Consider the following 12,848-nt stretch of genomic DNA (forward strand, 5'->3'; position numbering starts at 1 on the left):
ATTTGGAAGCTGGTAGCTCTCCAGTACCAGCAGTGCCACTGGGAGTAATGGCTGCTGCCAATAAAGCTTCAAAGCACAGTCTGAGGATTGCCAATGGATCCTTGCACCAGAGTCAGAAGAGGGCTGCCGGATGGGGGGTGCAGGGGGATCAGAGGCAAGGGCAGGAGGTGGCTTTCAGCAGAGCACCCCCAAACTCCTTCCTGATGCCGGGTTTCTCATGTGGGCACTGAGTCCCTGACAACAAGGGACCCTCCTTTATGAGGCCGCAGGCAAACCTGATGAAGTTTGCTGGACAACCTTTGGGAGGCACAGGAGAGCCGCGCAAGTCCAATTAATATCCTGAGTCACCACTAAATCCTGGTGTGCTCAGGTATAATTGCTCTCAAGTGGCTCATTAATGAGCCTAATTGGCATCCCGTTATTGGCGGGTGGGATTCCTGCGTCGGGACCTTCCCACCCCCAACTTAATTGAGGACAGTTTTCCGGATGCTGGGAATCTGATATGGGTGCTCCTGCCTGATTCTCCTGGTTCACCTGCCTAGATGCTCTGGCGGGCTCCATTAAATTCAGCCTATAGTTACCCTGACAAGGTGGTTGTAGATGTTCTCCTTAAACTGCTTCAGCCCTTGTGATGATTGTACTTCATTAGATAGGAAATTCCAGGATTTTAACTCTGTAGCAATGAGATAGAGCTTCTGAATAGTTTTCCCCTTAACGCCCACCTCCCACTCACCCCAGTTTCTATAGAGCTCCTTCGAAGTGTACCCTGTTAGATGCTGCCTTGATGTGAGAATAGTTATTTCTGCCCCTCATCTGGCATTCAGTCTTGTGTCTCTGCCTTGATTATTGCTTTGGGAGGATCTTGGAACCATGTGACTCTGACAGGATACAAACTGAAACTTTTTTATAGTGACAGTTGCGTGTAAATCTTTCGAGTACAAACACGTTTCCATCTGTTGCTATTCAGATGAAGTTACATTGTTTCATAGTTTGCCATTGTGAGATTTGAACTCTTGATAATCTTTTAAATGAAAATCAAATCAACAAAATTGGGATAAATCAGGCACAGCCCCTAATTCAGGTCAGCTGTAAAACCAAGGACAAAAGTTTAAAGGAACCTTACAAACTTTAAATCAAAATGTGTTTAAAGGGGTCAACAAAACACCCCAGTCCCCGCGGTGCCCACCGAGCATGGAAGGCCTCGAGAGTGCCAGCAGACACCGCGTGCTCCTTCTCCAGGGACATCCGGCAGCGAACGTAGCCGCGGAAGAGGGACAAACAATCGGGCGGGACTTCCCTGTCGATCGCCCGCTGCCTGGACCTGTTAATGGCCAACTTGGCCAGGCCCAGGAGCAGGTTCACGAGGAGGTCCTCCTCCTTCCCAACCCCCTTCCGCACCGGGTGCCCATAGATCAGGAGCGTGGGGCTGAAGTGCAAACAAAACATCAATAAAAGGTTTTTCAAATAACTAAAAAGGGAGTGCAGTCTACAACACCCTATGTATACATGGTCCACGGACTCCACAAGACCGCAAAAAGGGCACGTGTCCTGAGAGTCCGTGAACCTATGCATCCTCTTATTATAGGGGACTGCTGCATGCAACACCCTCCAACCCAGGTCCCCGATAGAAAGGGGGAGGACACCTCTGTAGAGGGCCTCCCATCGGGGGCCTCCGCCGCCGGACGGCAACAAGGCACGCCAGGGCGTGTCCGGTCGACGGACAAGGGCGAGAAAATGGAAGGTGTGCAGCAGCAGTCCATACAAAAAGCCCCTCTTTGCCGTGCCAAAAGGCACGGAGGGCATGTCCCCGAGGCGGCTCATATTGCGGGGCACCAGCACCCGAGGGAGGGTTCGGGGCTTGGGGCCAATGTGGAATTCTGTCCGAACAGGGGAACGTTCAGACGGAAGACCACCGCGCACCTGGGCCACCTCAAGACCCAAAATAATGTCGGGTCCGAGCACAACCGTTCTCAGGTCTTGGATGGCATCCGCTGCGACCTGGACACTCACAGACGCGTGTCGCGCCAACTCCTGCGGGAGCATCCAGCCCAGTCCTCCGCCACCCAGCAGGTCCCCGATCCTGGTCACTCCTGCGGCCACAGCCCTCCTCTCCGCCAACCACTGAAAAGGACGGAGGGGTGGATTCCTGAGCGGCGGCTCTCTGACGATAGCCGCTACTCCTGACGGGGGAGAGCTGCGTCGCGAGGCGACCACTTTCCAGACTTTGATCAGGTCCTGGTAAAAGACAGGCAACGCCTGCAAGGAGCCACCGAGGCCCAGCTGTTCTATAAACAGGAGCTGCACGTCATAATTCAGGCCGTGCACCTGACGGAAGAAATACGTCGTCAGGGCACACCATCTAGGAGGAGGCTCGACGTAGAGGTATCGCTGCAGGGTCTGAAGGCGGAAAGTCGCCACCTGTGTGTGTAGGCACACTAGCGCCTGACCACCCTCCCTAAGCGGGAGACTCAGAACCTCGGCAGCGAACCAGTGCAATCTTTTGTCCCAGAAGTAGTCGACTAACAATCTCTGGATTCTTGTGACAAAGTCCGGGGGAGGGGTCAAAGTGACCAGCCGATACCACAACATGGCGGCGATCAGCTGGTTTATGACCAGATCTCGACCTCGGTAAGATAGCACTCGGAGCAGTCCTGTCCAGCACCTTACATTATTTCATAGTTTGCCATTGTGAGATTTGAACTCTTGATCGTTTTGCCATTGTGAGATTTGAACTCTTGATCTTGGGATTACAAACCCAGTACCATAACCACTAGGCTATTTAGGCCAAGCAAAAGCTTTGTAACTCTTTCAAGTACAAACACATTTCCATCTGTTTCAGATGAAGTTACATTGTTTGCCATTGTGAGATTTGAACTCTTGATACTCTTTTTGAGTAAACCTGTTTCCATCTGTTTCAGATGAAGTTACATTGTTTCATAGTTTGCCATTGTGAGATTTGAACTCTTGATCTTGGGGTTACAAACCCAGTACCATAACCACTTGGCTATTTAGGCCAAGCAAAAGTTGCTGTAGCTCTTTCGAGTACAAACATGTTTCCATCTGTTTATACAGATGAGGTTACATTGTTTCATAGTTTGCCATTGTGAGATATGAACTCTTGATAATCTTTTAAATGAAAACCAAATCAACAAAATTGGGATAAATCAGGCACAGCCCCTAATTCAGGTCAGTTGTAAAACCAAGAACAAAGTTTTAAAGGAAACTTACAAACTTTAAATCAAAATGTGATTAAAGGGGTCAACAAAACACCCCAGTCCTTAAAGGACGGAGGGGCGAAGATGTAACTCTTTCTTTCAAGTACAAACCCGTTTCCATCTGTTTCAGATGAAGTTATATTGTTTCATAGTTCGCCATTGTGAGATTTGAACTCTTGATCTTGGGGTTACAAACCCAGTACCATAACCACTTGGCTATTTAGGCCAAGCAAAATCTCTCCACTTCTCCCTTTAATGCACTCTTTAACAGAGGTTTTTGGTCACTTTTTCCCAATAGGTCTGTAACTCTTTCAAATACAGACACATTTCCATCTGTTCCTATTCAGGTCAAGTTACATTGTTTTTCATAGTTTGTCATTGTGAGATTTGAACTCTTGATCTTGGGGTTATAAACCCAGTACCATAACCACTTGGCTATTTAGGCCAAGCAAAGAAATACTTGCATTTATATAGCACCTTTCACAGCCTCAGAACATCCCAAAGCACACAGCGTTAGGACCTCATTAGCTCATGGCTGAGCTGTAACTCTTTTGAGTACAAACCCGTTTCCATCTTTTTCAGATGAAGTTACATTGTTTCATAGTTTGCCATTGTGAGATTTGAACTCTTGATACTCTTTCAAGTACAAACCTGTTTCCATCTGTTTCAGATGAAGTCACATTGTTCCATAGTTTGCCATTGTGAGATTTGAACTCTTGATCTTGGGGTTACAAACCCAGTGCCATAACCACTTGGCTATTTAGGCCAAGCAAAACACGTTTCCATCTGTTTATACAGATGAGGTTACATTGTTTCATAGTTTGCCATTGTGAGATATGAACTCTTGATACTCTTTTGAGTAAACCTGTTTCCATCTTTTTCAGATGAAGTTACATTGTTTCATAGTTTGCCATTGTGAGATTTGAACTCTTGATCTTGGGGTTACAAACCCAGTACCATAACCACTTGACTATTTAGGCCAAGCAAAAGTTGCTGTAACTCTTTCGAGTACAAACACGTTTCCATCTGTTTATACAGATGAGGTTACATTGTTTCATAGTTTGCCATTGTGAGATATGAACTCTTGATACTCTTTTGAGTAAACCTGTTTCCATCTTTTTCAGATGAAGTTACATTGTTTCATAGTTTGCCATTGTGAGATTTGAACTCTTGATCTTGGGGTTACAAACCCAGTACCATAACCACTTGACTATTTAGGCCAAGCAAAAGTTGCTGTAACTCTTTCGAGTACAAACACGTTTCCATCTGTTTATACAGATGAGGTTACATTGTTTCATAGTTTGCCATTGTGAGATATGAACTCTTGATACTCTTTTGAGTAAACCTGTTTCCATCTTTTTCAGATGAAGTTACATTGTTTCATAGTTTGCCATTGTGAGATTTGAACTCTTGATCTTGGGGTTACAAACCCAGTACCATAACCACTTGGCTATTTAGGCCAAGTGTAGGATACAAACTGAATGCCAGCAAGCAGACTATTGGTAAATAATTGTTGCTTAATGGCATTATTGGTGACTCCTGCCATGAATAGGAGGAGGGCTATAGGACACTAATTGGCCAAATTGGATTAACCACATACATCTTCCTCTCAAGAACTCATTGATTAGAGACAGTTGGGAAGGGGTCAGGAATTTCAGTCCTCTGTTTCAGTCTGTAACGCCAGGACTTAAGGATTTAAATTATGAGATCAGGTTGCATAAACTTGTTACCATCAAGGGAAAGAAAGACGGGGATGTGCAATTTTAAAATTAGAATCAGCCCATTCAAGAGTGAAATCGGGAAGTACTTTTTGTACAAAGAGCAAGATAAATGTGGAATAGGCTCCCAAAAGGAGTCCCCAAGATTGAGATCAACAAATTTTTATTAATTATGGTATCAAGGAATATGGATTAAAGATGATTAAATGGAGCTGCAGTATTGATCAGCCTTGATTTAATTGAATGGTGGAACAGGCTTGAGGAGTTTAATAGCTTACTACTTGTCCTAATTTTCCAAGAGTTATTCTTAGGTGACCAGTAGATGATTGCACATAAATACTTCATCATTTGTTCCAACTCCATATATGAACAGGATATGATCATTGCCCTTTGGGGAAAATAGTTTGGAGCTCTGTCTAGTAACTAAGTAGAACTCCAGGCAAACAAACAAATCTTGTAAATCTTTTGCACCTCCACTGGGCTTGAGCTGTAACCCTAACAGGAGTGTAATAGAAGGACAAAAGTTAAGCAGCTTGATTGCAAATACACATAACATTGGAATTCTTAAAAGTTTTGTCAGGATGGAGCCTCTGTCTAGAAAATAGTGGCATTAGAATGGACCAGACTCCCTACTTTGAGAGTTATGAAGAAACAACAATTATGCCACCAAAATTTTTTTTATATGACACATTCAGAGACTTTAATGATAAGATTATTCATAAAGGGCCAAATGTTGCTGGTCTCCAGGAAGAAAATCAGATGTATGACTGAAAATGTGCGTCGGGATCCTGTGGAAGTCCTGAGGCATGGACCTATGTGGGAACTGCCTGAGAGATTTAAACTTCAAATGGGTAATTCCCCAGCTCCCGGGACCTTCAGCGTATGATTCCAACTCAAAGCAATTCCTCGATACTTACCTGGATAGTTAACCTGGAAATGTTTGACAGGTCATAACTTGGTCTAATACCTGGGTAACTCCACAACTGGCCCCCCAAATTACCCATCCCTGACACCTCCCCTCACCACCGTATAGTCTCCTGACCACTCACCCAACTCGACTACATCCCCGACCCGACTACCTCTCCATATTTCTGTAAAAGCCAGGATGGGAGGACCCCAGAAGAAACGTGCAGCAGCATTGGGTGGGGGAATTTTTGAGCAGAGCAACAATCTGCTAATTGTTGCTGCTGTTCGGAAGATTCAGGCAAAACTAATTTCTTGAAATTAATTTAGAAGTGTTCAAGTCAAGCATGTTAGAGTAACTATTACTGAAATAATATCAACCATACTGATAAAAAGATCTAGAAAGAAAAGATCTAGAAAGTTAACAATGCAGATAAAATAGCTGTTGAATTCATCATGCTAGGGAACACGTGCTTAACATTTTATGCTGCATTTATATAACTGCTAAAAATTTTGCTGAAGCCTAATGGGCTTCACTGTTCCCTTAGCACCCAGTCTGATTTGTGCACAGAACATTATTATGATTAATGTTTTGGTTAATTGCACTGACACGATTGATTCTCTCACTGCATTTTAACTAAAATTATCAGTCACACGTAGGAATATGAGCTTTATGTGAGATAAAAATAAATACTGTCTCTGGTTAATTGTTGTTTAGCCATGCTAGAGATTGTCATTAAAATAAACTCAAACAATACAGCTTTAAAAGACTGACAACTCAAAACTATAAAACTCAGTTTTAAATAGCAAACATTGGTCAGATCACATCTGGAGTGCTGTGTACAGTGTTGGCCTTCTTATTTAAAATAAGATATAAATATGTTAGAAGCAGTTCAGAGAAGGTTCACTCAAATGATATCTGGAATGGAGTATTATTCCTAAACCTGTACAGATGAAGTATTTTTTTTAACTGAAATGTCATTGGTTTATTCTGATAGTTTAAAAGAATAATGTTCCTGTAACTTAGAAAAATATACCTTACTACCTGTCTCTGTATGCCTTTTAACTAACGATTTATAATCCTTAACAAAAACAGAATTACCTGGAAAAACTCAGCAAGTCTGGCAGCATTGGCGGAGAAGAAAAGAGTTGACGTTTCGAGTCCTCATGACCCTTCAACAGAACTAGGTGAATCCAAGGAAGGGATTTCACCCTTTCCTTGGATTCACCTAGTTCTGTTGAAGGGTCATGAGGACTCGAAACGTCAACTCTTTCCTTCTCCACCGATGCAGCCAGACCTGCTGAGTTTTTCCAGGTAATTCTGTTTTTGTTTTGGATTTCCAGCATCTGCAGTTTTTTTGTTTTTGATTTATAATCCTATCTTGTTCACCAGGACTTAATGTTCTGTAGTTCAAAGCAATATTGTCACTTTTAACTCATAGGTATAGCCAACTACAAAGGTTGAAGTTTGGATAGTAGCCAACAGCATTATACAAGTTAAGATTTTGTTACAAAGTGTTACCGACTTTATACTTAGCTAGAGAAGAAAGGAAGTTGTGTGTGAAACTTTTATAGTACATTCAACAACACTGAAGCTGATTTTCTAATTTCAATTTGGGTCTCTATTAATCTGTTATTTCAGTAGTGCACTAGCACAGTTAGAGCACCCACCTCTAACGACTTGTTTACTGAACTTACCAAATTGTGTGGTTCAGCTTCAGTTTTCTGGCTTGTATTGGATCTGGTGTTGGAACTGAGGAGGAGGGTGGGAAGCCAAGGAAAAGAAGATTGCAAATGTTCTGTAAGCAGTCATCTTATATAGCTTGATGGGTCAAGGGGAAGGAATGAGCTATTCAAAAGTAAGTAGCCATATGTGGGGATAAAAATGGTGGTAACTTTTACAAAAAAAGATAGAACAGTATCAGTCTATGCAAAACCAGCTGTGTTTAAACTATCTGTGGTTTATTGTGATTCCAAGTAAATAGCATAGATACATATAAGAGGCAAGATGTTCTCAAATATATAGCATTCCTGCATTTTTTTTTAATAAGATACCTGGAGTAAAAAGAAGTACATTGCATTTCTAATAATTTGCTAATATTGCAACTACAATTCTATTTTGTGTTTACTCCAGTCAGTAGTGGATAACTGGATAAAAAGCTATTATGTACTGTTAGCGTCTTTCATCTGACATGGTAATATATGCCATATATCACAATATAAAAAGATAATATAATTTAATTCATAATTGTACTAAGGACCAAGCATTTTAAAAATGCACAAGATAATAACTTCCTTATACTAAATTTATGAAGTTAATTTTAACTTTTTCAGTGAATGTAATGTACTGGAAGCATTCTGCATTATTTGTGATTTTTAAACCAAAGTTCATGGTTAAAGTGATGACATTGATGGAACTGTTTTCTTTCTAAATTTTAAAACATAGGTTTGAATCGTAAGGTACTTTATTCACTTGTGGATTCTGCTGATGATCACTTCTCCATTGATGAGTTATCTGGAATCATTAGTCTGGAGAAACCTTTAGATCGAGAACTCCAAGCTTCATACAGTCTTATTGTGAAGGCCACTGATCAAGGCGCACTCAAAAAACTATCATCCGTTTGTACAGTATTGGTTTCCGTGCTCGATATCAATGACAATCCGCCTGTGTTTGAGCACAGAGAGTACCTAGCCACACTTTCTGAGGATATTCCTTTAGGAACTGAGATTCTTCAGGTATTTGCAGCCAGCAGGGACATTGAGGCCAATTCGGAGATTACATATTCCATCATCAGTGGCAATGAACATGGAAAGTTCAGCATAGATGCAAATGCAGGTACTTTCTTATATGTAATAATTGTAGCTAAATTTGAAAATCATTTGCTCAGTGATAATACACTTATTGTAAGGGGTTCAGAGATCAGACAAGAAATTTCAGACAAGGAGACACTTAATGCAGCGGTGTCAGTACAATTTATCAAGCAACGCAATTGTACTTAACAAATGAAGGCAGCCGATATCCTAGTTTAGGCAGCTCTTGCTTCCCACTGATTTCTAGTGGCACAAACAACTGATGACTCCTGCTCTTCTTTTGTCTCATGTGTCGTCTTGAGGTCTATGAACAAGCTTTCCTGAGTCTTTTCCTTTTAATCCTGTAACAGGGATCTTGCTGTCTTCTAATATTGCTGTTGTAGTTTGATCTTCATGGACCAGTAGTCACAACCCGAACAGGATATCCTCAACATCTAAACATCCTGTCATCAACTTTTTCCTGTATAGCTATTTGCCAGGCTTAATAATCCTCACACTGATTTAGTTATAGCTGCAAAGTCCATTGGTCTATACATTTCAAAGCATATCCTTTCATAACAACTGGTAAAATAATTCAGACATCTGTCCCTACTTCCCTTTTCCTATTTAACTCAATCAATTCATACCCTCAATCCCATTATAGTGTGACTTTGTTTTAATTCAAGTCTCACAGATTGCATGTCCTCAGTCAAGCATACGTTTAGAATGGGCTCTTTTCAGTAGCTCGTACAATATATAAATTACAGTTAAAAAGATTTCTTAGACACCGTATCAAAATGCAGAGTATAAAAAGATTCACATTTCCTACATAATTTTGTGCATTCAATCGGTTAAAATTTAAAGTAGACTTTACGTAATTACTGTGTCATTGTGTTTTTTTCTTATCGTTTCTATTAATTTGCCATTTTGTTTTCATCAGGTGCTATTTTTGTGCTTAAAAACCTGGACTTTGAGACATCTCATGAATATTACTTGACAGTTGAAGTCACGGATGGTGGAACACCTTCGCTAAATGATGTAGCAACAGTGAATATCAATGTGACGGACATCAATGACAACACTCCTAAGTTTAGCCACAATGTATACATGGCAGTGATAAGTGAAGATGCTCCTTTGGGACAACTGGTTGTTACAGTATGCTCAACACATTACATATTTTGCTTCCTCATTTAAGAGTCAAGAATAATAGCATAATGAGATAAGGTGAAATTAACAAGCCAGAACTTAAAAGTCAGAGTTAACAAATGGTGATTTGGCACATCTAAACTCAACTATTACTCTAATTCACTGAACATAGTGTCTATTGTATTTTGAATGGCCCCAATTACTTGCCTTTCTTTCAAATCTTTACAACTATGATCAGCAAGATTTTCTTGATCTTTATTGAATTTACTTTTCACTACTGGTCATTTATGTTCTCTGATCCTACCTGCTTAGCATGCTTTAAAATAATAATGTTTTATGAAGAACACATATTAGAAACAACACAGAGAAGAATGGCATGGATGCTTCCACAAGTTAGGACACTAAGTTATAAATAAATTTATTTTGGTGGGAAAAGAGTGAGGGTAGACATGATGCAGGAAGAATATATGATTGAGATGGAACTAACAAACTGTTTTGGGAGATGGTGGACACAGTAAAATAATGCCCAACCATCGAATTAGATGAGACTGGAAAAGTAAACTTTTATACTGCTTCATGATAGTGGCAATGTGGAACAAACCTCTGATAAAGATAGTTGTCTTGACATCTTTAATAAACAGTTAGGTCAATAATGATAAATGGGATTCAGGCTTAGAGAAATATTTAACAATTCTAGTTAACATGTTTTGCAGGTGATCCAGAAGAATGTTGCTTAAAATAGAGCAACAGGTGGCGTGGGAGGGTAATTCATCATAGATTATTCAATCATAGACTCTGGGTGGAGCAGTCTTAATAGATTGAATAGCCATTTCTCATTCAGAATTTTCTTATGTTCCTATAAGCATAAGCTTTAATTAAATGCTGCAATTATTTTCCACATAAACACAGAAGTTAATGCAATTTGAGAAGTATTTCCTCCTCACGTGATTTTGTCACTGGAAAGTAAATGTGGGCAATAGGTGAAAATGGTCCACATTTTTGAAAAAAATTAAATATTGGCACTCATTTAAAAACAACATTTTGCCTGGCATGGTATACCCGCATACAATGTGGTAAGGTGTAATGTGATATTCCTATACCACAGCTGGTGGCATCCACCCAAAATATGCAAATGAACCTGACCCAATAATTTTTGGACAGGGTCAGGACACGCCATGGCTGAATAGTTCATTCTGTTTCTGATCCAATCGCTGCAGGCTGACATCTGTTTTTTCTCCTCTAGTGTGTTTCAGCTGCTGTTGGGTTCTAGATTATGTGAAAGGTGTTAGGAGCAGAGTTGAGGAAACAGATTTGACGGTGGTTCAAGCTGTTGAATTTTTATTCCTTATTTTTCATTTTTATTTAATGAAGTTGTTGAATGTTCACCAGTTATTTATTTTGAACAATTGAGACAGTCATATCACTGCAAAATATTTATCTTAGTACTTTCATAGAAACTAGGAGCAGGAATAGGCCATTTGGTAAAACCCATTTACCATTTGGCCCTTCGAGCCTGCTCCACCATACAGTACGATCATGGCTGATCCTCTATCTCAACGCCATATTCCCGCTTTCTCTCCATACCCATTGATGCCCCTAATATCCCAAAAATTTTCAGTTTTCTTCTTTAATATACTCAGTGACCCGACCTCCCCAGCCTTCTGCGGTAGAGAATTCCACAGGTTGGCTACCCTCTGAGTGAAAAAATGTTTCCTCACCACAGCCCTAAATGGCCTGCCCCCTTATCCTGAGACTGTGACCCCTGGTTCTAGCCTCCCCAACCAGGGGAAACATCCTCCCTGCATCTGGTCTATCTAGCCCTGTTAGAATTTTATACATTTCAGTCAGATCCCCTCTCATGCTTCAAACTCTAGTGAATATAGGCCCAATCAGTCAAACAAATCTCTCCTCATAAGACAGTCCTGCCATCCCCAGTATCAGCCTAGTGAACCTTCGCTGCACTCCCTCTATGGCAAGTATACCCTTTCTTAGGTAGGGAGACCAAAACCGCATACAATACTCCAGGTGTGGTCTCACCAAGGCCTTGTATAACTGCAGTAAGACATCCCTACTTCTGAACTGAAATCCTCTTGCAATGAAGGCCAACATACCATTTGCCTTCCTAATTGCTTGCTGCACTTGCCTGTTACTTTCACTGGTGTACAAGGACACCCAGATCCCTTTGTACATCCACATTACCCAATATATCACCATTTAAATAATACTCTGCCTTTCTGTTTTTCACACCGAAGGATATAACTTCTCATTTATCTATGTTATGCTGTGTCTGCCATATGTTTGCCCACACACACAACTTGTCTAAATCACCCTACAGCCTCCTTGCATCCTCCACACAACTCTCAATGCCGCCCAGTTTGACTACACCATTGTTCAAATCTAAAAACAAAAAAGTTTCTGTAACCCTTATGATGTGAATTTTGGTGTGGTTTTTAATGGAACCAAAGTGTAAAATAATTTTGATTTATTTGATAAATGATTGCTAGAAATTGGTAAATTATAATTATGTACTATATTAAAAAAAACCTTCAAATTGAGGCTTGCGGCTGCTGGCCCTGTTTAATTTATAATGAAACATTATAATTATTTTTGCTTATATAATGTATGTGCCTGGAACAGAACTTCTTCATCACATGTGAATACTGATCATATTTGTAATAGAGGTTATTTCCCAAGGGAAAATATATTGGTACTGGATCTCAGTGCACTGCCATAGCTTAAGGATATGTTAAAATTTAGAACAATGTTACCCCAATAGTTTTGCCGTTTTCTGCAGGTGGTGGCTGATGATTCAGATGGTCCATCAAACAACCAGATTCATTACTCTATTATTAATGGCAATCAAGGAAACCCATTTACCATTGATGTCACCAATGGGGAGATAAAAGTGGCGCAACATTTGGACAGAGAAAAAGTGAGTAGCTTAGAAGTAAACCTGATACTTAAGTAAATCCTATATTTATCGATACTATTGCTTTGCATAATGAGTTATTGATCCATTGTTAAAGAACCAAAAACTTTTATTTAATGTACCTAAGTCATTTAGTTGTAAACAGTA

General features: G+C 40.5%; 1 protein-coding gene across 5 annotated transcripts in view; it reads left to right on the forward strand.

The window, feature by feature from the left end:
- Nucleotides 1–12,848, forward strand: part of fat1a (FAT atypical cadherin 1a) — a 209,034-nt gene that overhangs the window by 165,344 nt on the left and 30,842 nt on the right. For all 5 annotated transcript variants that reach the window (XM_041204004.1, XM_041203908.1, XM_041204098.1 and 2 more), the window contains exons 14-16: nucleotides 8,283–8,672; nucleotides 9,567–9,781; nucleotides 12,567–12,704. In XM_041204004.1, the coding sequence (XP_041059938.1) occupies nucleotides 8,283–8,672; nucleotides 9,567–9,781; nucleotides 12,567–12,704 (743 nt within the window). The remainder of the gene's footprint in view (nucleotides 1–8,282; nucleotides 8,673–9,566; nucleotides 9,782–12,566; nucleotides 12,705–12,848) is intronic.

This window comes from Carcharodon carcharias, chromosome 1, assembly GCF_017639515.1.
Source record: "Carcharodon carcharias isolate sCarCar2 chromosome 1, sCarCar2.pri, whole genome shotgun sequence".
NCBI classification, from domain to species: Eukaryota; Metazoa; Chordata; class Chondrichthyes; order Lamniformes; family Lamnidae; genus Carcharodon; species Carcharodon carcharias.